Source organism: Dermacentor albipictus, chromosome 2 (assembly GCF_038994185.2).
Source record: "Dermacentor albipictus isolate Rhodes 1998 colony chromosome 2, USDA_Dalb.pri_finalv2, whole genome shotgun sequence".
Taxonomy (NCBI): Eukaryota; Metazoa; Arthropoda; class Arachnida; order Ixodida; family Ixodidae; genus Dermacentor; species Dermacentor albipictus.
In genome coordinates, this window is record NC_091822.1 from 155,051,543 (window position 1) to 155,078,127 (window position 26,585).

Here is a 26,585-nt window from a genome sequence, read left to right on the forward strand (position 1 = left end):
ACATTCCAACAAAATATGCTCCGTGGTTTCTCTAGCTTTACCGCAGCAAGCACATGCAGTGCATGTTCTATCGCATCCTGATCTCACTTCGAAAAGTAATGAGCTTCCCTTTGAGTTATCATGAACTGCTTCTTTCCCAATTTCGTTTTTTCCTCTTAAGTAGTTACTTAAAGCAGGTTTCTTTTCCACTGCCGTTACCCATGTCATTATTGCAGCCTCTCCGACTTTCCGCTTGATGTTCTTTGTTGCCTGTTGCTCACTATACTGGTCGCGTACTTGCTGGTAAGCTTCCTAGTTCTTTTCCTCCACTGTGAACCAATGTTTTTCCTGTGCAAATATCTGAACACTCTCCCAGCCCATTTACTTTCTTCCATATCCCTCAATCACTCTTCATAACCAATTTTATACTGAGCTTCCCTGACTTGCAGCTATAGTGCTGCAGTGCCATTCGTTGGTGAGAAATCTAACTACTATTCAAGCAATAGAACTTTCTTTTTAATTAAAGTCCCATGTCCTTCTGCGCATTTATGTGAAAACAGCATTGCACTTTTATTTACACTCTTCGAATTATTGAATCATAACTTCTGTTACTTTTGGACCACCTTATAGGTATAAGACATAAGGAAGCAAAGAAGAAAACACGCAAGACAAAGTTTTCTCCTCAAAATGGCAAAATAGTTTTGTGAACTGTCGCTCTAGTCACATCTTGTCTAAGGCAAGGGCAAGGTCGCACATGATAATTACAACATATAACTACAAAATGATCACATGTGCAAAAATAGCAAAGGTGCGGGATGCAGCAGCAACAGGCATGTCATCACAGGTTCGATTACTTTTGACAAAATAGCAGCATACTTCAAGCAGAATGTCTTCTAATGCATTCAAAACATGCAGAATCACAAAAAGTGACCAGAGCATTAGAAATGACTGCTTGAGGTTCTTAAATGACGTGAAAAGAAAATTAGACATTGAACTACTGTGCTTTCTTAAAAACGAGCTCTTTTTCAGAGACGAGCTTCCTTTGCGAACCGTCCCAAACTTCCCCGACTGTGGCTGCCGGTAGCTGCTGCTGTCTTGCCGAATAGCTCACATTTAAAGAAAAAAAAAAAGAATGATTGAATTATGTGCCCAATGGTAGGACCAAACCTTGGTCCCCCAGCACAGCAGTCCGACGCTCTAACCATTATGCCATAATCTCATGTATACTTCTACAGTGCAAACGCCATCCTGATCATCGCCGTGGGTAGCACAGGCGCGGGAGAGTACACGCACTGTAGTTGTTGCATACGGCTTCATAACAGTTTCTCTCTTTATTATTGTTTTTTTTTTCAGGTCCCTATAAAGCCAGCTCATGCATTATATTTGCAGCTGTGCAGTTTGGCTCTCTCCGCCTCACAGAGGCGTTTTTTCCTATGCATGCTTGGTTCTGTAGTTTCCCAGTCCCAACGTAACAGACAAGCTTGCATTCCTGCACATCTCAGTTGTGTGGTGGCTGAGCTTGCCGCATATCTGCCCTTTTAGTGACAGATCCTTTCTCCACATTTGTGGCAGAAAACAAGGCCATGCGAATTCATGAAAATAGTACTACACAAACACATATCTTTCTGTCATGCATACGGTATATAGGGAGGCACAATGATCTCTATCAGGATCACAGATGGATAAAGAATGTCACATGCAAACACTTTCAGTGCCAGAAAATAGAGGACAACGTGCCATGCCAGTTGAAACAGGGTGTTCTGTTTCCACCCTTCAGAAGAGCTCATGCTCTCTACAAATCCTGAGGCAAGCACTCTTTGTGTCTAGTAAAAAAGGGGAAAAACAAGGTTGTATAAATGGGAGCATAAGGTGATTCAAGAGGTCCTTCTGCAAGTTGGTAGCTTCTTTTTAACTTGCAATAATAAGTTATACTTTCTCTTTTTCTTCAGACTGAATCGTAAAGCCTCTTCTGTATATTGTGTGCCTTCAAGATGTCTGAACGAGCACAAAGGGGATTAACCGAGGGGCCCGATTTTTATCGTTGAAGACCGTTGGCTTTAAGATGTCTGATCACACAAAATTTTATTTACTTTGTGTTTGCACTGGTTCACACAATCTTATCTGAAGTCTCTTGTGTGTCATATGTCTCATCATGTACCAGCACCACCAGCGCTCACCAACACCATGTGCAGGAGAGACCTTAATATTGCTATCGCAAGTGAGCCCTTTTACTATCAATTTTGTTGCAAAAGGCATATACTAGTAGGTTTTCTTTAAGAGCAAGATTTAGGCATTGAAATCTCACGAATGCATTGCATTGCATCATTTTGTTTTGCGAGGTTTGTATGCAAAGTTCACAAAGACTGCTTTACAGGTAAGCTGTATATACAAACCGCCGGGAGACCAACCTCCTGCTCCAGTCTCGACGGGGGGCTTGGAAGCGGCGGCGTCCACGTAGAACATCTTGCGGTACTCGCCGGGAAACGAGACGAGGGCAGCATGCGTGCCACGCTCGATGATGCGGCCGTCGCGCAGGTACAGGATCTGCTGACACTGCTCCAGGGCGGCCATCGAGTGGGTCACGAGGAAGACCGTCTTGCCACGCAGTGCTCCCAGGATGCAGCGCTCCAGCAGGTGGTGCGCCACACGCGAATCCACAGCAGACAGCGGGTCGTCCAGCAGGAAGATGTCCCGGTCGCTGTACAGCGCCCGTGCCAGGCTGATGCGCTGCCGCTGGCCCCCGCTCAGAGTTGTCCCTTTCTCACCGATCTGCGGAGCTCCCAGGAAGGCCAACGTTTCACTCCAATGACAAAAACGGGCATTGCCTAAAACAGCAGTTAAACATTATAAGGCCTGTTGCTGGGCAAGTTGGCTAAATTATCTGACAAATATCGCCACCACAATAAGACACCGCACTATAGCAAACAGAATAGAACAAGACAGTGACTGCCTCGCCTTTGAACACCAAAATAAATTTCTGTACCCTTGCCTCCCCATCTCGTAGACTTGACAGAATTGGCTGGCAAACTGTTTCCTTTGTGCTGCAGCACCTGCCTGTTAGCGGGCATTCATGGCTATAAACTCCACAAAAATTGAGCATCCGAACCAGATCGGCAAAATGGACAGCCCAAGATGGGACTCGAGTGCAACCAAGCCTAGCACCGACTCTACTTAGAGAAAAGTTGACACATACTTTAACCTTCCTACCAGTGGTCTGTTACATTTCGCTGTGACAGACCTTATTTATTATGCATTTGATTAACTGGGTGCAGTTGTTCAATGATTGCTCGCACTTAGGCACCAGTTGCAGCTAGATGCACCTAAATGGTGTAGCACATTCTGAAAGTTGCTCATGTCCCCTGAAGCAAAAGCGTGTAACGTTAGGACAACGCAAAAGGTGCTATAAACTCACCTCCGTGAGATCCCCACAACTAAACATTGCCAGGTCAGGCAAAAGGCAGCAAGACTCAAGGACTGCGTCATACCTACAAAAACGAAAAGCATAGCATTAATGCTCTTTACACGGTCTTCAAAATTTAATACCTTACACAGGATCAGATTACTGTCTTACCTTGACTTCAGGTATGGCAGCCCAAAGAGAATGTTGTCTCTAATAGTAGCATTAAAAATCCAGGCTTGCTGAGTCACTATCGCGATGCTTCCATTGACGTCCATTTCTCCCTTCAGCAAGTTCATCTGCAGTATTCAACAGAATATCAGCACACCACAGTTTCTTTTTATCATTCTTTACATGAATTGGCATCAATTATTCCTACACCTGCCCAAATGTACTGCTTGCATTTGCAATGCCATTCCTTACACATCTGTCAAATACCTTGGAATAACCTTCAATAGCGACCTTGCTTGGAACTCGCATCTTGAATATGTTTGCCTTAAACTTCGATTTGTGTCTTGTATACTCTACAGAATCCATTACTACATGCGACTGTTCGTACATAAAGTGACTGTCTATGCTTTGGCATAAAATATGCTTCGGTAGGAAATGACAGTTTATGGGCACTGTTTTATGCACTGGCAAATCTGAGTTAATTAAATTTTGCACTTTCTGCTAAAGACTGTCTCATACAAACTGCTTCTTATAAAAAAAAAAGGAATGCATTCAAAGCATTAGCTTTACCTGACTTCAACAGCTTATTACTGGAAACTGTAGTTTTGAAGCATTTTCGGCACAGCCCTTACAAAATTTTGTATATTCCTTCCCGCTCACTCAGACTTAAAGGGGCCCTGAACCACTTTTTATCAAAGTGGAGAAAGAGATTTGAAGCGAAAATAGGCTATTTCAGAAATACTTTGTCGCAAAATGTACTTCAATGTGTTCAGCAGAAGTGGAGTTATTGGCAATTGAATATGGCCTCCGCTGCGACCCCATTCTTTCTTCAATGCACTGCAAAGGCTGCGCAGTGAGGCATGCCTATAACGGAGCCACCTTCTAAATGTCACCGTGGTGCACAGTTAAAATTTCATTTTGGATGTTAATGTAGATGACACTACTTCTGCCTTTGGTGCCTACAACGCGCTAAACGTAAGCCAAATGGGGTTGTCCTCGGCAAGCCGCAGTGTGCTTAGCCAGCGTATTCGTAGCGGCACCCCGCGGTGGCCGCGCTATCTAGGCCATGTAGCTGACCGCAGCTTGATGTCAGCTATTGGCCAATAGCAGCCATCTAAAGGAATGACAAAACAAAGTGTCCGATGACAAAATAAAGCGTCCAGAAGAGAGAGAGGACAGGGCCTTCTGCTGAAAAGAGAGCATTTGAGAGAAAGGTGACTTCGTTATCGGCTTGCGAGCTCCATGCATGGAGAACAACAGCAAAACTAGGTTGAGATGTTCACAGCACCGTGTGCTACCCACGGACTATGTTATTCTACCAGACCAAAGGGTGGTTCAGGGCCTCTTTAAACAACGCTATTGTATTCCTCGCCGGTAAACTAAATATGACAAAAAATAATGCAGGCTTATTACGTTTCATCGTTTTTGAGCACTTTGCCTCCAAGCATCCACCACCCACATACTGTGCACAATCTTTAAAAGAAAGTTTACAAGAACTATCTCAGATTAACTTTTGTTCCTTTCACAACTTCTCTAATGCATTAATAATTGAATATGCAATCATGTAGTGTCTTTTTCTTTTTTTCTTATTGTTCTTTTTTTCTGTGTTTCTTTCACTTACGCTTGCACCTCTTGTGTTAAGGTTTAGGCTGCCTCTTTGGATTCCTTCATTTTCTTAATTGTCTGTTTCTTTAACGTTGTGCAAGATGCTTGAACGATACATGAAATACTGGCTGTACTTATTTGGTAGTTACTTTTCTTGTGCTACCTATTCCTTTGCTCTGACAGAGTTATTAGTTTTGTTCACTCCTTGCAAAATGTACTAAGTGTAATTGAAATAAGAACTATGCGATATCTTTTCTGTTTGTTTTTTCCTCTCTTTTCAGTTTGCACTTTTTTAACTGTTAGAGTTGTATGGTTAATTTACAGAACTGAACTGGAGCTTAACATGTTTGGAAGCTTGTCCCCTCTGCTTTTCTTTTTTGTTCAGGCTAGCCAGTTATAACAATTATCGGTTATAACCGAATTTTCTTGGCACTAGAATACTGTTATAAGTGGGTTTGACTGTAATGCCATGCAGGCAGACACCGAAAATATGACGAGTGATAATGTGTCCTTTATACATGCAGTTAATATCCATCAGCTATCAATGCCATGAGGGGTTATTAAAAAGTTCTGAACATAAGCATGAACTAGATAACGGGCCTAGAAGTAATCACGTACAGACACAGATGGCACTAACACCTAGGCCCATGTGTTTCCTCCTTTGGCCCTAAAGGTGCATCCTGGTGTTAGTGCCATCTATGTGCAACAACTTTCCTTTTTTCTGTTGTCTAGTCCACTCTAATACTTAGAACAGCATGGATTACCCACTCAATAGCCAAACTAGCTCCCACAGTTTATAAAAGAAAGAAAGGCAACTAAGAAAAGAGCCTGGGATGTAAAAATATGTAGTTGTACTCAAATGCCCTCATTGCAACCATGCTTGGGTACAACAGCTGAAGCACAGTGAAGGTTTATCAAAATGAATAAAACAAGTATTTTGCATAAACTTCTACCAATTATATGTTGTCATTTCCACTAATTTCTACTATGAACTAAAATGTAAAGAAGTCTGAAGGCAAAAGCTATATTTTTTAATATCGCAGTGTGTACCTACCTCCCCACACAAAGCATTCAGCAGTGAAGTCTTGCCACCGCCTACGCGGCCACAAATTCCAATCAGTGACCCCTGAAAACATAAAGCACCACAACATTACAGCATTTGCCGCATAGACTAAAATTTTGCTGATACATTTCCAGTTTGTGTGATTTCTCCTGATTAAAGAAATTTTACATTTAGATATCTTTTTTTATTATATTTAAAGTAAATCTGTGCATATATAAGTGCTTACTGAGCCAGACCGACTCTTAACAGATCATCTCTGTGAAAAACAGTATGCTGCGCTAGAATGAATGGAGGGAAAAGGAGGGGGACAAAGCATACTTGCATGAAAAGTGGCTCGGTGTCGGCGTGGCAACGCTCACTCATTTCTATGCCTTTAAAAAATTTATACTACCGTAACCTCTTGGTGGAGGTACTAAGTAATGTAACAGCGCCTTCAAAGAACAATAAAGATCTGACTTCAGAATCTCAACCCATGGTGCTTCACTAAAGCCGCCAATTGCCAGTGTTTTCGCGGGAATGGCTTCTGACAGCGACAACCCCGCCACCTTCAAATTAAATTCTTGGATTTCTCGTGCTGAAACCACGATACGATTAAGAGGCACGCAATAGTGGGGGAACTCCAGATTTTGACCACCAGGGGTCCTTTAACAAGCAAATTTAAAGGCATGTCTGTTTTTGCATTTTGCCCCTATCTAAATTCGACTACTGCTGGAATCGAACCCGGGACCTCGACCCCACTAGCCCAACACCATGGCCACTGGGCTACCATGGTGGGTAAACCTGCCACTCTCATCCTCTTTTACACCCTTTCACTCTAGCATAGCAACATCACCAAGGTTGGAGACGCGTCAACGTACAGCAGTAAGGGCCTTTTTACCTTCTTGATGTGCAAGGTCACGTCTCTTAACGCTTCCTCGGGTTCAGCGATCACCTCCGTCATCGGCGTCCGCTCGTTGGCATCCCCGTTGCACGCCTCTTGTGCACCCCTGTGCCTCGCCCGCTTGGCATTTGGCCCACCCTTCTGTGCAAGTAAAGAGATGTGTGCAGGCAGCAAAGTTCTTGAACACATAAATGTACTGCACGATGCAGGGTGACTGCACATCAATACAAAACCCAGGGCCAAATTTTCATTTTCCATTCTTTTCACGCTTCAATACTGCTTCACACTGCTTCACAAGCTGCCACGACACCGTTAGCATGCACGTCGGCTGCTCTGAGCAGTCCCGGATGACATGCAACAAATAATATAATGAAAAAAAAAAGTATTTTAAATTACGGCCCCTGATCCTGCTTTTACGCAGCAAAGGGTGACACAGATTTGTCTATATTTATTCAAAGTAAATTCAATGGGAAATTTCATCAAGCTGAAGGGGTGCTCAAAGTTTTGCGCAATGTCAATTTGCTAAAACATTTGTGTAGCCTTTGCATACACAGCAACATTATTTTTCATGATTGTTAGTGTTACATGCTTAGGAAGCAGTTCTGTGTCACTTTTCATGCCCGTGACTTCTGTGCTGCACAGTTGCTTTACTTATCCTAAAATTATATCTCTTGTATCCATCACTTATAGAAGAAAAAAGTGACTATGAACCATGGAGATTTGTAGGCCTATCAAGTTAAAGATTAAAATGGGGTGAACTTGGAAGCTGTTCTGCGCCAAAGCACGTAGCTCCTGAGACATGCAGAATAATCTAGTTGACGATTCAACAAAGCAGGGTCATGAGAATTCCAAGTACAAATTCAATATGTGCTGACCATTAACAAGCAGACAGACACCTTGACTAAGCACTGAACAGTACTAAGGACTACTGTATTTATTAGATTCTAACACACCCTCGATTGTAATGTGTACCCATTTGCCATGACCTAAAGAAAGAAAAGTCATTTACAGTACCGTGAACCTCATTCGTTCATACAGAAATACAACTTTCCCTCATTTGGAAAAGCAATGATTTACCCCTAATACGCTAAAGCTGTGATAAACAGAAAAAGTATCAGTTTCGCACGAAAGGCAAAGCATCGATTGCGATAGCAAATTAGTGGAAAGCTATATGAAAAGTAAGGATAGCAGTTTCATTGGCCATACAGACTTTTATATGTTCGCTAACTAACTAAATTAACAAGCATAGCATCACGTGGGCACAAGCAAACATGAACACGTCTCACTCAATGACCACCAAAACTCTTTATCAAAACGCTGGAGTGAGTAAGTGCAGTAGCAGGAGCGAGCGAATTGACCATTTCGCGGCCTCTCGTTTCAACGTGAACTAAGTGACGAGAACACAGTGTGGTGCATCTCTCCATAGCAGATCGCTTTCAAGATGGGGGGCCCGTGGCCACACTGTATGCAGCAGCTACCGGAGTACAACGCCTTTCCTGTTTGCCCCAGTCCTGCACGCAAGTTTTGGGAACTCCGAACCCCCGTGATATGGTCCGATTTCTGGATTTCTGTCCGTCTCCGCACACCTGATCGCTTTCCTTTTAATTGCGGCATCGCGTGTCTTCGCAGTCGGCACTTCCATGCTGATAGAGCAAACACAGAAAACAGGAAGACAGACAGTGTACTACTGGAAGCTATGGCAGCTAGGCTCGAAGCATGGACCAGGCCATTTTGAAATGCTGATGGCAATGTGGTAGCGCAGATTTAGGGTTGTGCTCAACTCTATACGCGCAAGTAATTTTCGGACGCATTTTATCGAAAAAGAAAAGCGCACGTTAGATTCGAGTAAATACGGTAATTAAGTGCAGCTGCTGACCCAGCTTATGCTTTCAGTGTTGATACCAGCAACGAAATGACATGAATGAGCTAGCAAGACAGCACTAATCTTGTCAAAACAGCGTGCTGATGCAGACGATGCTGCTGTCATTTTAAGTGCTGCTGAACGCCAAACAGACATAACACTACAGAGAAATGGAATATGAATGGTAAAGTATAAAGTAGAACATGCCTCACAAGTTGCTATAACTGCATTTTTGTGTATCTGGTCACCTAAGAAAGATGGCACAGGCCTCATACTATGCACACAAGTCAAAACCATGCTAGCATTACATGAAGTGGCAAAAACGTAATTAAAAGAATGCGTTCAAGTTAGGCCTAATTTATTCACACATCGTTTGTCCACAATAGTACAAGCTGGAATAGCATCAATGGCAACCAGCAGATAATTTAGCGATGCATTGATCAATGGTGAAATGCAAAATTATAGACTTTGCGGCTCTCATGTGGGAGCAAGGATGCCGTTAAGTCATGCATGTCTCAGGCTAGTGCTTCGTTTAGCACTCAGAAGTTTAAGAGCGTGCAAAGAAACCGCCCGTCAGAACCAGCTCACTCACTTTAAACCTGTCCTTGACAATGTCAACACTCTTGATGTTGGAGAGCACGCTGTTCCACGTGAACGAGGCATCCGAAACTGTCACAGCAAATCGCTTGTCCTTCTCCTCGATCTTTCTCACCCACACTTTGGCATCGTCCAGTTCCAGGAGCTCCTGCAAGAATCGCAAGGTAATCAACAAGTGCATATGGTGCAGACATGCAGAAGAGTGAAACTCCAGAAGAAAGTTATCAACAAGTGCATATGGTGCAAACATGCAGAAGAGTGAAACTCCAGAAGAAAGTTATCAACGACACATGCAGCACACTGGTGCTGCATGTGATGGACACAAGGGACACAACTCAGTCTTCGAGTGCCAGGGAGCAAGGCACTCAACAAGTGTTAGCAGCTGCCAGTCAGGAAGCCAACCTCCCAACATGATCGCCGGACAAATTAAATGTCGACCTCCAGGGGCAGGGAAGCTGCAGAGCTTCCTGAATTGGGAACGCTTCTGTTTACAGAAGTGCCGTCAATGTCTCCTCTCCATGTCAAATCAATGTACATACTTCATTCAATGTAACTATACAATCCTCAGGGTGACAAAAAAAATAACGAAATAAAAATAAAATAATACCTACCGATATGATTCGTCTGCTGCACGCACCTGAGCATACTGACATGACGAAGGGCACAGTTGTGCCCCAGGGTTTTTTGGGTGTCAGCCATTGTTAAAAGACGGCTGTTCTGTTTCAGCGAGCCCGTCTCAGTTATATTCGTGACAATATATATTTCTTTCTTTTCAGATGCCAAAAAGGTCTCCCTGCACTATATTTGTGCAAACGCACTACCCCAATGGAAGATTTTGCTACGGCCAGTATTAATCAATTCAACCTTGGCAGAGAGTCCGAAAATGGATTTGAGGATCATGTAAAATTAACATAAATGGAGGTCAGCTGTATGTATTGATCATGCCACAACAAAAAACTACACAAGTTGTTCACGCACCTGGATTCTCTGCAAAGCTACTTTGGCCTCCGTAACAGCTCGGATGGAGTAGGGCAAGGTTCCGATGGAGAAGCCCATGCCATTGAAGAGTGCAAACAGAGTGAAGGCCTTGGAGGCCAGCAGTTCGTGTCCCGTTGCCCCATAGCCCAGCAACGTTGACACCGTCGCCATTATCAGAATCACAGGAGTTACGGTCGTCGACAGTGACTGTAGAAAATTGCCCTTCATCAGCACTTTGCGCTCCTCATTCCGTACATCTGCAACAGGAAAGAACAGAGAGAAAGAGAGAGAAAGAGAGAGCACTGATTAGTCACTCTTTCCAGTTTCAGATGTGCCAGCAAGCATACCAAAGTCCATTAGGAAACCAGTCATACATATAGCCAGACCTCTATAATGAAACAGGGAGGAATTAAGCAACACTTGAGCTCAGAAGTGATGTTGCTTCAAATAAAATTCTTCATTCCTTCAAGTGCAGCAAAATAGACACCTCCATGGTCTGAAAGCATTGATGTCACGACATGCTTCACTCAATACTTGACAATTATATACAAGTTGTCCCAACTACAGTAAAACCTCGTCAATTTGGATTTCACAGGACCAAGAAAAATGTCCGAATCAATCCAATGTTGAATTATGTAGGTTATCAAGAAAACAATAAACAAATGCTTACTACGTCAACATGCTTCTATTTATTAAAGGAATGAGCCAATTTTGTTTCTATTTTGCACAATAGCAGTGCAGAAGCTGCAGTCCTCGCCATCAATTAGCGCTCGCAGCAGTGAAGGCCTTGCGACTTCTTTTACAGCGCAGAGGCGGCATGCGTCTTCATCTGAGACAGGCTTTCTACTACCGCGCACACATCCCTATTATTTTTTTTGCCAGTGAGCTGGTCGCAGGCTATCGCGATGTAGCCGGTGCGCCTCAGCCTCAAAAGCTTATTAAAAAACGAGGCTACTGTTTGACGCAACCGCTGCGGACGAAACCGCGGCCGCTGTCGATGCAATCATGGACGGCGACCTTGCGGTTCTGAAGGCGCCCCGCCGACGCACGCACTGAGTCATAACAAAACTAGCATTTGCCGCAACCACCGCGGACGAAGCTGCAGCTGCTGTCAATATGATCAGAAATGGCGGCTACGTAGTCATAAAAGGCTGCAGCAGACGCGGTGTTAGACGTGGCGGTAAACCCAAGAATAAAAAGCTTTACAAAGGCACAAATCGACAGCAATGCCAGAAGGCTTTGTGCCTTTGACGTGCGATTTACACTGTGCGGACTGCGCCACTTCGTTTCAGTGGATGCCAATGCCGTTTTTTGCTCTTCCTGTGCCGCGCATTTGCGGCGCTCCGGCGCTCGCCACGCTCAAGAATTGTCTGAATTAACCGATGTGTGGCCAAATACGTCCAAATTATCCAAATTAACAGACTTTCTGAATGAACGAGGCTCAAACTAACGAGGTGTTGCTGTAAATGTTCACAAGAGTTAAAAGATAGTGCTCATCTCTAAGTGAATGGAGCCACTGCACAATGCTAACAGTGTAAAAAACTGTGTAAAAAACTAACAGTGTAAAAAACAGAGTTGCCCCAACTAAATGTTCGCAAGAGTTAAAAAATAATGCTTATCTCTAAGTGAATGGGACCAGTGGCCGTTGCTAACAGTGCATGCCAGTCCCGGACATCGGTACTTGTAGCACATGAGTAATTAAACATTAATGTTGATCAGTTGATGAATACACACACAAATACCTTAAGTACTCTTTCAAAAGGACTCTTAATAAATTTTTTGCAGACTTATTTCTACAGGAAACAGGAACAAAAAGACGAGAAAAAATATGTAGCAGTGTTTCTAGATGACAAACCCAGTTTACTTTCCTGGCCTGTGAGAACAAGACCCCCTTCTCCCCATAGACTAGCTCATCACAAAGACATACTTCAGGTATACCTATACACATCCTAAATATTTATGTTTGAGAGCTCTGTCATCAAGCAACTAATTACTTTGCGCTAAAGGGAATATCTGACTTAAAGAAATTTTGTAGCAGCACAGTTGGTTCCATATGCAATAGAGCTCTCTGCTGTGTGTGTTTTCTTTTTAATTATGTAGATATTTAGTTGAAACAAGCTGTATCGGCTCCATAACATTATGCACAAGATAGTTTTCTATAAAGCAAGGACAAAAAATAAGGCACACTACAACTTACAGTGTTGGCTACTACAACAGATCTAACTTTTATGAGTCACACACATGCACATTTACTTCCCATCAGGTGTGCAACACACCTGTCTAAAGTGGTTCTTTTTGTCATAGTTCTGTTGAGTGCAATTTCCATTTTCAATTTGTTTCACTAACCTGCCTAGTAGTCGACAATCATCGATAGTTAATGCCTAATAGTAAACACCTGACAATAAGAAGATAAGATGACAAATTGCAGTAGCTTTGGCATTTTCAGAATATCTTGCATTATATGTTACACTGCCATTATCTCGGACACTGTACGAAGTCATCTACAATCTTGTAGATCATTGCAGAGTATATATGCTGTATATAGTCTGCATATAAGCATTGAAACATCATATTATTTGGCATTGCTCGTGCTTTCTCTAACCAATTGTAGAAGACTCGGCAAAAGTCCTAACCCAGTACCCAACTGAATGAGCAGGGCAAGAACAAAGGCGGCACCCACCAAACACCTTGCTTGCAAAGGGCTGCTCCCAAGCATACAGCTTGATGAGGCGGATGTTGTTCACCACCTCTGCCATCAGCTGCACCCGTGCGTCGGCCTTTTTCACAGTCAGTCGCCGCAGCTTGGCAATCACAGCTGCAATTGCACCCTGCAGACAGTGTGAGCGGGCACATGGCCGATGTTTGAAAAGTGACAGCTTAGGTTAATGGCATGAAGTTGTTTTCAAGAACTGAGAACTGCTAGTCCTGTGTGACCAACCATAATAATATGTACAGTCCCTATAGTTAGTAGTAGTAGTAGTAGTAGTAGTAGTAGTAGTAGTAGTAGTAGTAGTAGTAGTAGTAGTAGTAGCTGCATTTGACGAGAAGGAAATGGGGTTAAGGAAAGGAAGGGCCACAAGCATTTGCAACTGTGTCACCTAACATTGGACACCTGAACAGTCCTGTGGCCATGGAAAAGACACAGGGTAACAGAATAAAGGGGAAAATTACAAAAAGATATAAAGAAAACAGGAGGACATAGGTGGAAGCAAAGGGACATAACTACATTGATCAACCAATCAGTCGGAACAATACGACTCTTCCCGGCGTAATGGTACATTCGAGAAGAAAGTAGGTTTTTCTTTCATGACACATTCTTTGCCTTGCAGATTTCAGCACAACTTGCTGCTGTTTCAGCTTGTTGCCAAGAGACATGCACAAACCAACTTCTTACAAGAACAGCCACAAAGTGTATTAAAAGGATTGAAGTGTAAAGAAAGCAGCATTTAAACTATGATCACAGCCTCCCCGTATAACTGGCTCGAACAAAGAAGTTATGTCACAGCATGCCATTAGTTCTAATCCGCGAAAATGTGCTTACCATGACTGGGTAGAACAGCAGAATCACAATGTTTCCCATCAAAGCCCAGTACCCTATAAGGTAACAGCTGTAGACTAGCGTCAGCAAAAACATCACTGGTGTTCCCAACATCAACGTCCCATTCATGGCGGCGTCAAATATCCGTTCCATGTCATTGGTGACATGGTTGATCACCTGGATAGAATGCAGAGCACAGCAACATAGTTTCTTTCCTGCTTATAAGGGATAATTAAATATATGAAAATGAACTCAGTCTACTGACCTGGCCGGAATGTTTTTCTTCAACCCTAACCTTGAGCATTCTTCGATACAAAAGCAACTGCAAGGCTCCCTGAAGTCTGATCGCTGCAAGTGACAAGGCAAAAAGGTAGACGAAATTGAGTAATAAAATGCAAGAACAGTTCATTTATTAATCTTAATTTACCCGAAAAGAACAATACACAAGTGGAAGTTTCTTAGCACGGGTCACACAGCTTACCACTAAATGGCCATCAATAACACTGATCAGCAAGACCACAGAATCCGAACTATGCAGAATTTCTCCAATATTCTGCAGCGGCACTGTCACAGCAAAGGTTCTGGGGATGCTCGACTGCATGTGTCCCCTGATGTCATTTCCCTGCATAGCTCTCACGTCTCCTGTGATCCGGCTTCTCCCTGTGGCTAAGCACCAGCAGCAGTCAGTGTGGTTGCAACATATTACCAGAGATGGTGTGAGTGTTGCGTTGCTAAGGCCGCCTGACGGCGGGGTTAGTTGACTGCGACAGTGAGGAGGCTCTTCCTCTTGGGGTTGGCAAGCGGCACGGATGTTCGGCGTATGCACCAACCCGCTTCGCGGGACACCGGAATGGACGAACACAGTTGTTCGATTGTGCCAAGGTTCGCATGACCGCACACGCAAATAAGCGTTGGTGTCCAACGTGGGTGTACTAAACGTATTTGCTCACTATCTACTTGCGGTGAGTTGGACTTCTAGATTTGTGGCGCGCCCATTGGAATGTTCAATGTGTTGCAAGCCGGCTGGCAGGCATTAGTGAATGAAAGGTGCAATAAATGCACTTGTGATTGTTTACACTGCTGTGTTGTCGTTCCCTTGTCCCAAAAGTGCATGCGAGACCCCACAAAGTCAACACATCAGACTAAATATTTCAACACTGTGGTTACCAAGCCGCAGAACATATTGAGATTCATGAAGAAAACAAGAAAGGCGTAATGCAAGCTAGTTGCAATAGGACTATGCAACTATTGGCATAAAATATGCATACTCAGGAACTTAAACATTTCTTTTAATGCAAAGCTAAGTTAAATACAGCCCATGCCAATTGGACATTGGCTCTGACAAATTTCATCATCAATTTACGTGATTCTCAGGTTTCCTTAGCCTTCGACATGAAGAAAAGATATATCATGCAGAATGCAGCATCCAACTGTCACAAACAAGTCACAATTGCCAAACCAAAAGGTAATATTTTCTTGTAACCAAGTAATCAGGTAACAAAACAACTTTATTACTTACAAGAAAACATTTCCTGTGTTAAAAACATATGACCGAGCCTATACATACACAGGCACTAAGCTGGTGAGGTTATGAGAAAAGCAATAAACAAGAAAAAAAAAGAAGATGCATTCCATTCCAGACTCCATTAGGCTGCAGTTAAAGTACCAGCATGTGCTCCAGAAAGCGCATTTAAGCATGAGCCTACAGACTTGCCCAGCAGGTTCAGATTTGATGACTTCCAAGTGTGCCCGCTGCTACTGTTACTACTAAACCATTACTTTGCTTTCTGGGGAGAAGATCACCCAATAAAGAGTTCAATAATATTTATTCACTGCCGTGTTGGTGATCCCACTTCTAAACCATCTGTGTTGTGACAGCATATCAAAGCATGGGTGAAGTCTGCATCAGAACAGATGTCCTCTTTACTCACAAGTTTAACTGACTGCCAATAAAGGTCTCAAAGTTTTATGACTTTATTCTGAGGTACTGCAAATTTCAGAGAAAGAAAGTCAGGGTAGTAAAGAGTGTGCTTGTTATTACAGTAGTTAAATACACAGTCTGTCACGTTGCACCTTTTCGTTAAAATAATCAAGTCAGTTTTTCGATGCACGTGCACAAGTTAATCACTGGCTACAATCATTACGAGGAACGAAAAATAAGTTTCCTTCACACCACTGCAGACGAAATGCAGCACCTCGAACACGTCGACAAACATGGTGGCGACTTCAGTGAAACGGTCACGTGTCGCTGCACACTGAAGTGGAATGGAGCCACAAAGGTTAAGCAGAGGATTCAATTTACTTGCACTGTGACTTCTCTCTTGCCACTAGTGGACAGAACTGGCCAAAAGAAGTTGCATGCATTCGACTGAAGGGGTCATTCGCCAATTTGCTATGCAGCACTTCAAGAAAGGCAACACTATGGAAATTCTTGAGCATTCGTACACATTAAGCGAAGCCTGAAAGAAAGCCAGGCAGGGCGCAAAAAGGCAACAAAATACATCCATTGCTCGCAAGCAGAGCTGCGTTGGCAGAGCATTGTTCAGGAGCCTCACCGGTGTGCGCACCAATCACCCACGACATGCTCAGGCATCCCGAACGCATCAGCTGAGTCCCCACAAGGCTGAAGGCAAGCAGCAGGCCTGTGCTCATGCTGGCGTGAGCATCCTCAAGGTATGAGAGAATCGCACGCAGCAGCACAGCCTGAAACACCAAACGCCTGTGTCAGAGAACACACTGATACGACGCACATCTTAGATAGGAGGAAAGCCGCTTGCGTCACTTGTTACTCTAGCAACATGAAGCACATAGTTACAAGTGAAAAATGCAGTGGCAAACGCAACTCTCGCAGGCAAGTTGGGGCATTGAAATACCTTAGAATACCTTAGCCTTAGAATATCAAATCGAATACTGAATATTTTTCTGCTTCTAAACATAGAAGATAAACCGAAAGAAAATGCAACAACAAAAAAAGAAGAATATGATTTGCTTTTTTCAAAGCACACAAAGCCATGGTAGCTCATCCAATTACTTCAACTTGTAGACCAGCAAAAGGTGACAGTACCCGATTGGCTCACAATATGCACTTCAAGTGGTTGGTGGACCATACATGCATAGGACTTTTCTTTCTTTCATGGCAAGCAGGCAGTCCCCAATATGCGTAGTAACACTGTATATTCAGTCAAATTAAATATTCTAGAAAATCAAATATAAATCCTCAGAATACTTCATTCAAAGCAGAAGTAAAGTTAAATTCACACTCAAAGTTTCGGATATACACATTTTGCACAAGCCAGCCAATCGCCCTTGCCTTTACCAGGTGACAGATTGGCGTGAGCCTTCAAGAGGGGAGAGCTTGTAGTACAAAAGGCAGAGGTGATCACCATGGGTGGGAAAAGGATTACCTTGGCCTTCAGTAATGCATTTTCTTAGTGACATAGCTTGACTTCACTGTTTCAGAGGGCAGGAAGGTCCCAGAAAGCAATGTTGAGATAATCCTGATAACTCTTAACCCTTTCCCTACTCAGTTTTTGGGTCAAAAACAATACAAAAATACTGATTTTCTTTATTTGCCTAAATAATTCCACGTATCTTGAAACAACAACAACAAAATTTTCTTAAAAGCACATTATTTGTAAGACACATGCAAAATATTTTTTTCAAATTATGGAGAGAGGACTGGCTTTACTGCCCTGCACAGCGGAGAGTCTCCGACTTTCTGTGGTTCTTGATGCAAAAAAAGTGTCTTTGGAAATTCAAAAACAATACTGTGACAAGTGGGGCCCATACTTGTGGCAGGGGATGTCAGATCCCTAAATTGTAGACTTAGTGGGGTACATTTCAAAGTATGGAATAGCACAGAGTGCTATTCCACATTCCTCGTACCAGGTATGTGTAGAGGTTGGTTTTGGGGAGAATGAAATCTGTTAGTTCATTCGTTAGAAACAATTCAAAATATCGTGCACAGTTCCCTTCCTCTGTCACAAGTACCTTTATGCCAGGCGCGGCCGTGAAGACAAACTTTGGAGGCGCCGGTGGGGGGTTCTTTACATCTACTGGCGTCCACTGACGACACATTGTGACGCTGTTGTCGTCTGAATCCGACAACTCAGAAAAGATATGGTGCTCAATATCGTCGCTGCCACTCTTGGAGGAAAACCGAACTACTTCTTCACTGTCCGAGTCCGACAAAACTTCTGCAAACAAATGTTTCTTTTTTTCCTTTTTACCGGAGCGTAGCCATTGCCGGCACACACGCACACAGAGGAGGACACCATTTTTAAATCCCAGTTGCCAGCATCGAAACGTTTCTCAACCAAAATGCAAGCTTTGAGTGTATGTTTAAATTTTTGTACTGCGCCATGTGTAGAAGCCAAAAAGAACTAAACAAGATTTATCAGGGTAGCTTGACTGTGGCAGAGCACAAGCACTTGTTTCAGCTTGGACGAGCCCAGCTCATCTTCGGTGCGAGTGGCACAAACCATGTGAACGAGCTCAGCTCGTCTATGGTAAAGAAAGAGTTAATAAACAGCTTTAGCTGAGCACCAACAGTCAGCTCCATTCAGATGCGTGCACCTTAACAATTTGTACACAGCTGCTTGGTGTGAATGCTAATGTACATGCACACAACGCTTACGACAGCAGCAGAAAGCAGACTGCTGTCCTCGCTCCACTGCCATTACTGGTTAGACAAAAACTGATTGTGCATCCAATTGCATTTCATGTTTTTGCAGTCAGGCTTATAACGTGCTTTACATACCTCCAAGACATGCGCTTGTCAAAAATATGAAATCAACACAGTCTTCTGCTGCACATGAGCGCACAAAATGCGGCTATAGCAGACCGTAAGCTCAGCTCAGCTAAAAGCTGGCTAATGTTACCAGTGTGGCCTCACTGTTAAAGCAAGCACCCAAGTCTGTGCATCTCACTTCACTGGCACCTTAGCTCTGCGGAGGCAATGTCAGCGCACTGCTCAGGTGAGCTGAAAGGAGTCAGGGCTACCAACCACAAGTTATCTGCTGCAAATCTAGACAATTATACTCTTGCGAGGGAGCGGACATCCTCTGCACTCAGGTGCTTCCTTTAACAATGAATGCCTCTGTACGCGCATATGAACCTGCACTGCATCTGTCAATATAGTTTTACACTTTTAGCTGTCTGTATGTGTGATACTTAACAATGCAGCGTTCACTTTTTCACTGATGAAAAACTACTGGAGCTCGTAGAGCTAGCGCAAGCAGTACAGGAGCTGTTCTCTGGAGTGTGGAGGGATGGAGAACAGAGCAGCAATCTGCCATAGCCAGCAAGTGCAAATATCATATGTATGAATCCTTGTAAGCAACGCTTTCTGTGCTCTTTGTGTTTATTGACGATACGTGGTAATGGTTGACGGCATACGACAGTTGTGATGCGATGTTTAATGTTACCTTGACCAAGAGGCCAGATGAGCTCATCCCAGAGATGGTACAATCTTTGGTGAAATGTGGCATGTGTTCTGTTTCACTAATGCCACTGTGCAATTACTAGTTGTGCATCCACAACTAGTCATAGCAATCATGATTAGCATTTGGAATGTGTTACAAGGCATGAAATCATCTCATACAATGCAGACCTTTAATGTTTTTAGGGTGCAATCCATTGAGCCCGGGCCTCAGATTCAAGAGAGGTCATCATGCTGATGGATATGCCATTGCTAGCTATTTAGCTGAAATCTAATTAACTAGCTTGCTAGTTAAGTTACATGGCTAGCTAGATAACAAGCCAGCTAGCAAGCTACCTAACTGAATGCATGGTTAGAAAGATAGGTAGTTCTGTGGCTAATTTTATAATTAACTGTTTAGCAGGCTAGCTATTATACATTAATCAGCTAACTGAGTAGATATTTCGCTATTTAACAAAAACTTACATGGTTAGCTAACTAAATTAGTTAACTAACTAGCCAGCCAACTTAATCCTTTGTTGCATGGCGATGTTCCTAGTTACACTGTTATCTAGTTAGCTAGCTAGTTAGAAATGTAGCTTACTTATTAAGGCGAAAGCATTAGATGACTCAAGCGGCAAAAATTTAACTGGCTTGCATTATAGCACCGAAATTCAACGGAACCAAAATGGGGCGTCGAACCCTTGACCTTTGGTGTTAATTGCAGCAAAGTTCATTAAGACAGAGCTAATTAAAACATCCAAACCCCCAAACTTTGGTGGGAGTTGAACCTATTCGGAGATATACGCACACTGGCCATATCTCCAAGTTCCATTGCAATTGACATTGTGAAGGTCGAGAGTTGAACCAACTACCCACTACCAAGGCAAAGCGAATTAAGGCACAGTTAATTAGGGTAGAGTTAATTAAGGCACTCGAAACCACAACCTTTGGTGGAAGAAAACAAGCAATAGGAAGTAAGAATGCATGCTAGAATGAAAATGTCATGTAAAGAATGTCTCATGAGACGCAGGCTTTCACCTTCATCCTCCTTAGCGTATGCTAAAGAGACTGTCAACTTTTTTTATTAGTTAGCTTTAGTTAGTTAGAAGGGGTGTGCACACAGTAATTCTTGAGACTGAATCGAATACAAATCGAATAGTGCAAGAAGTGAATTGTATCGGATATTGAATAGCTTTCCTATAGCCTTCCAATAATAAGCAGGTGTTCTCCCAATCAATCTTCACATTCTAATATATTCACAATGTTAGCATGCTCCTGTCATTACAATGCATGTTTCAAAGCATTGGTTATTAAAAGCACAATGGAGCATTGAGGATCAAACAGGCAATTTATGCGCAGAGGCAAGACTCATTGATGAATGTGCATGATAGCAGTTTAGCCAGAAAATTCCAGCTTTATGAATCACGGAGCATGCTAAACTAAGTAACTTTTCTCATCTTTTGTCTGCTATGCCTGCCAGGATGAAGTTTATCACACAGATGGCAATTTGAAGTATTCAAAAACTTTTTGAAAATATTCACATTTACAAATAGTCACTATGCAATTCGAAAACTGAATGGCTATATTAGATTCGTTACTGGAAAGTTTCTAATATTCCCACACCCCTAACTAATAGAGACTGTTGCCTGAGAAATGAAGCAAACAGAAGGCTGCTTCACCTTGCAAGGCCTCTTAGTGCAGGAAAGCCAGCCTAGACAAAGGGGCCATGTCCACACTAGGAAACATTTGGGCTGTTGGGGCTAATCCCTGCTACCAGTAAATTTATGTAGGGTAAACTGTGGCACCTACGACTTGGTTTTAAAATGTTGCTGCGACTATGAGTGCGCAGGTTTAGCAGACACAGAGGAGTTAGCTGAGACTCGAGGTGGCAGCTGGGACAATGGACCAATCACTTACGGGACCAAGAAACTGAAAAGTCATGCCAAGACAGATGAAGAGGCCCGCAACAATCGCACGTGTCTTGCAGAATCTGGCAGCTGCTCGCCAAAACTCAGCCTTCTCTCCTTGCAGCAGCTGCTCGTCTTTCCAGAGCCTCTCAAGTCTGTCAAGGACAAGAAATAAAACACAAAGAAAACAAACTTCTAAACTGGCTGGTGACGCAAGGAAGACAACAAACTAGGCATGAAGTGCAGAATATTGCTTTCAGTCACTAACTGTGGTCTACAGTTTTCACAAGATTGTCAAGCTGACTGACAGGAGCTCTACCTCTTGCCATCCATATCCAAATAAATTGAGAAATGCAAAATTCTCTGGGCAACCCTGAAACCAATTAAAATGATATTAATTGCTCATAAAAAATAAATTCAAGTCACTGCTGAGAGGATATTTCTGATTTAGGCCTTCAATTTTTCATTTTTTATTTACCTGTCAAGAAGAGAAATCTTAGAAAATGATAGCATTGTGTATAACATTCCAACTTTGGAACAACAAATATGCAGAGGTTTACTAAACTTCCTCTTTCAGGGCATCTAAAGCAAAAAAAAAGGGGGGGAGGTGTACTGTACTTTTGTACAATGTGCATGTATGATTTTGACGAAGAGTGCATTCCTAAAATGGCTTACAGGTGGCACTGTTGAATATAAATGCACATAAGGGTACTGCTTCAAAGGCAGTGACCACCAACAGACTTAATTCAATTTTTTTCTAATTCTTATTTTTTTAATGCATGGAATTACCGGTGCTAAAAGTTTCAGATCCTAACTTGCATATTATGCACCGTATAACTTCTGTACTTTACAAATCAACTTCACATATATTTTATCTCAACCTGGAGGAACCACTGGAAAACAGATATAATAGCATTCCCAAAAACTTCTTACAAGTATTCTTCTTACTTTGGCCATTTGCTATGTTGAAGGATCTTTACAGAGAGTATTACAGAAACAACAAGAAATAAAGAACTTGGAAAGGTAGGTTCACCTCTTGACGTTGACCTCGGCCGACTCGCTGGGAGCCATTTGCCATAGGTCTTCCTGGTGGATACCCTGACGGTAGGCCTTCCACATCAACTTAGTCATCCAGACGAGCGAGATGAACGAGAACAGACCTGCCTTGCTTGTGGGCATCTCATGCTTGTCTCTGCAGTTGGCGAGGAAGAGAAACAATACACTGACAGGGTGAAGGGCACTACAACTACCACAAATAAAATTGAATTAAATTCTATTGTTTTACATGCCAAAACTACGATCTGATTATGAGGCATTATGGCGAGAGGGGGCGCTCCGAATTTATTCTGACCATCTGGGATTCTTCAATGTGCGCCCGATGCACAGTAAACAAGTGTTGTTGCACTCTGTGCCCACCAAAATGCAGTCACCACGGCCAGGATCGAATCCACTACCTTGAGCTCGGCAGTGCAATGTCATAGCCACTGCACTACCGCGGGGGGTGGCCACTAATCAACATGTACTGCCATTCACTCGCCCGCTTGCTCATTCATCTTTCACTGACAAAATAGAACACGGACTTGGAGATTACACGTGGCAATAAAGGAATGTTTATACAGCTCACAAGCAAAAACATGCGTTTCGCTGAAGCTAAAGGTTCGACCTACAACTAGTGGTTGTATGTTGCGGACGTACCCTTCTTTACAGGATACCGATGCATAATGTCACTTTGTCTAGCTTTATGGATCTGTTAATGAATCTGTATGGATCTTCATGGATCTGTTAATTTAAGATCAGAGCTCTCGGTTTAACTGTCGATCTCACACAGAGTAGCATTTACATAAAAGGAGGCTTTTAACAGCAACTTTTTACATGGTGCAATGAGTTGGCACTCCAAGCAACAATTTTCAACCTGAATCTTTATGCTTGGCTGACACATAGCTAAAAACAGAATTCTGTTCCAAGAAAAAAAATGGCTGTGGCTTAGGTAAGGTTAAGCCCAGGATGCGAAGCATACTAGCCTTTATTTTAGTTGTTGAACCACTGTTTAGCCTGGTGAACTGCTGTTGCTTGGCTATATTTGGTTCGGCTAGACGAAGAAACAACTCATGCATTACTGCTTCGCCTTCAAGAGTGGAACGCGACAGCGTTCCCGTCGACCCGCCAAGGGGTGTGAGACAATGGGCTACAGGACAGCGACTACGCGCCCCGCATTGGACGCGGTGAGCGTCGAGCAAAGCAGCGTTCGGCGCGGCAACGAAATGTGCGCCTGAGCAAGAGACGCACGCCTTAGAAACAGCTCGTTTCTAAGGCAACACCGCATTCACTAGAGGCGCTTTTGTACCGCTTTGAAGCATCGTACTCGTGGCTCAGTGGTAGCGTCTCCGTCCCACACTCCGGAGACCCTGGTTCGATTCCCACCCAGCCCGTCTTGCAAGAGTTGAGCCAAAGCCACTTCTCCTCTGTCGTGACGTCACGGTGTCACGTGGTTTCAAGGCGACACCGCCGCGCCTGAGGAGCTGGGTTGAGCTCTCGTAATATGCTTCGCATAAAAAAAAGAAAGACTGGTAATTACTTTCTTTACCATTCGTATCTTAATGATGAACTGTGCCATTTCTGAAAGATAAGGTTAATCACATGGATCACTGAATGGAAAGATGAACAGACGGCACAAGGCCTCTTTGAAACAAGAGGTGGCAAGTGTCTTCTCATAATCACCCTTTACAAAGCTCTCTCTAACAGTCACAGTAATTTACGGAGGAGATAAAAATAAACTATATTTAGTGCAGTTGTTAAAGGGGGAAGCAAATGGAAGTAGTCAGGAAGCTCCATCAGTATCCTGAGTTAGCGAATGTCTACTGCAACCACAACACCATACTACCCATGGTGTTGCCCGCACACCCCTAGCATCACTGAAATTTCTTGGATCTCAACGAACCCACAAAAGCATCAACAAAGTTGCTTTATACTACTAAGTGTCACCTCTGACCCCTGCTAGACCCATGAACATGCACAACGAACACCCATAAGTGCTGAGTATTAAGTATGCAGCATACACACTCAATACTACAAAGTACTACTACTATACTACTCAATACACACTCGCCTTACACAACACAAAAAGTTGTCAATGATGCGTTCCAAGAAGTAATCATCCCAAAACATAAAGTACCATGTGATGACATTCGTTACCGTGTTTTACCTTGTCTGAGAATGGCAGTGAAAATGGCACCTTGCAAACACTTACATTCCTGTTCTCCAAACAGGCACCACATTCTTGTTCTATCACTTTCGGGATATTTTCACTTTTCCATGAAAAAGCATCTAGCACTGGATCTCACACAAGCAAAGGGCATCATGCCCACTAATTTATCCAATGAATGAGTACAAAAAGTTATATCCCTGAAAGTTATTGACTCAGAAACCCAGAACACTGCATTTATACCTATGTGGCTTAAATGTGATGGTCATCAGTTCATCATTTTCAATGTTACAAGCACTTTTACATAAAATTTGACTTATAATAATACCCGTGAACCTGAATACACATAGTCACATAATCTGCAATAGCTGGGCTCACTGTAAACGAATTATTAACAATATATCGTGTCAATTTCGTGCATGCAGTCACTGCCAAAAGCACATCAAACATAATGAGATGGTTGCCTCATACCTAAGTTCGCCTTGCAGTTACAAGGCTTTCTACATTTTATTTTCTAAAGCTGCTGTTGCACAAGAGCAGACATGTCAATAATCAACAGTTGCATAAATTCACGGAAATGTAGTGAAAGAAACTTTTCATTAGGTGCCTAATCGAACTGTGCTGTAGTCATATCCAGCTTAGTGCGATCAGACAATTGACTGCTCTCTGACATGTTAAAGCTGAATGCACATTTTTCATGTAAAAACTTTTAATAGACACATGAGACTTGGCATAAAAAGAAAAGTACAGCTGCTGCAAGAGCTTAAAAAAAAAAGAAAAACAGAAGAATGTTCATCATTTGCCAATGCCCTGTAGCCAGCATGCCCTGTAGATTGCGATGACTGCAGCCTGCATACCTTGTAGACTGCAATAATTACAGCAGCTAAAACCGTGCTTAGAACCTTAACCTTATCACTCGTGTCATATGCACAGACATTCACAGCATAAAGAACATCATAATTACAGCTGCATGCCATTGTAATTTCAGGCATTTGGCAGAGCTATTGGCCTTTCACTGCTAGACACATACAGATCTAGACACCTTTCACGCCATTAGTGCAGAAGATTCCTTTCATATGCATAGTGAATGTACACACATCAACAAAACAATCAATCTTCTCAACATGCCATTGTTATCTTTCAGAATGGGCCAAGTGGTGTGTTTTTCGCACTCGCTCTGACCTTTTGTGCTTGGTATCCTTAGGCTGTGCACCGATGCAGATTCATAGACCACGGTAAAAAGGTATATATATATGTATATATTGCATTTATATAACTCACTTGGATTGAGGACGGACTGGTATCAGGACCTTCAGGGCATCCTTGTACTTGGACAGGCCTTCGTTTACTTTGAATGTGTCCAGGTCTAGTGAATCGCTATGAAAAAAAAAAGCACAGGTCTATTCAAAAGCAATTCGAAAATTCAAAACCTATTTGAAGCTAACGCAGCCCCACTCAAGTCGAACAACAAAAACACAACTTTTTCTATAAACAACTCTTGAACTAAATTAGGTTATCCCCCCCCCCCCCCTTTTTTTCCTGCAAACAATAGTGAATTCAAGTCAACTGACCAACCCGATCCAGTGATTCTGCGGCTATGGAGCAGCACTGCCGAGCACAAGGTCTCCGGTACAAATCCCTGCTGTACTGGTCGGGTTCTAATGAAGGCGGAATGCAACAACACTTCTGTACTGTGAATTGAGCATTAAAGAAACCCAGGTGGTCCAAAATTAGCCTGGAATGCTCCACTACGGTGTCCCTCATATAACCCGTTGTGCTGTTTCGCGACGCTAAACCCCACCAATTTTTTTTATATACCCCACAGTCTTCATTGACTGAAGCGTTTCCCCATAACCTGTAACATAACTGTACCTGTTCTTTATTTTTTTGTGATGTTTTGTACAATCCTTGTTATCACCGTGCTATGAGCCATCTTCTAATCACCTTCCTGCTTAGACAATGTGCCCACAGTATTTTACGAATGT

The 26,585-nt window shown here is 42.9% G+C and overlaps 1 protein-coding gene across 1 annotated transcript in view; it reads right to left on the reverse strand.

Annotated features, from left to right (window-relative positions):
• The window catches only part of LOC135915462 (ATP-binding cassette sub-family C member 5-like), a 55,573-nt gene that overhangs the window by 24,394 nt on the left and 4,594 nt on the right, over positions 1 to 26,585 (reverse strand). The window contains exons 2-15 of the mRNA XM_065448545.1: positions 25,882 to 25,977; positions 22,432 to 22,590; positions 21,409 to 21,553; positions 16,625 to 16,772; positions 14,335 to 14,417; positions 14,073 to 14,246; positions 13,212 to 13,359; positions 10,532 to 10,788; positions 9,549 to 9,701; positions 7,093 to 7,236; positions 6,207 to 6,278; positions 3,551 to 3,675; positions 3,392 to 3,464; positions 2,388 to 2,748 (exon numbers count right to left, since the gene is read on the reverse strand). Of these exons, the coding sequence (XP_065304617.1) occupies positions 2,388 to 2,748; positions 3,392 to 3,464; positions 3,551 to 3,675; positions 6,207 to 6,278; positions 7,093 to 7,236; positions 9,549 to 9,701; positions 10,532 to 10,788; positions 13,212 to 13,359; positions 14,073 to 14,246; positions 14,335 to 14,417; positions 16,625 to 16,772; positions 21,409 to 21,553; positions 22,432 to 22,590; positions 25,882 to 25,977 (2,138 nt within the window). The remainder of the gene's footprint in view (positions 1 to 2,387; positions 2,749 to 3,391; positions 3,465 to 3,550; positions 3,676 to 6,206; positions 6,279 to 7,092; positions 7,237 to 9,548; positions 9,702 to 10,531; positions 10,789 to 13,211; positions 13,360 to 14,072; positions 14,247 to 14,334; positions 14,418 to 16,624; positions 16,773 to 21,408; positions 21,554 to 22,431; positions 22,591 to 25,881; positions 25,978 to 26,585) is intronic.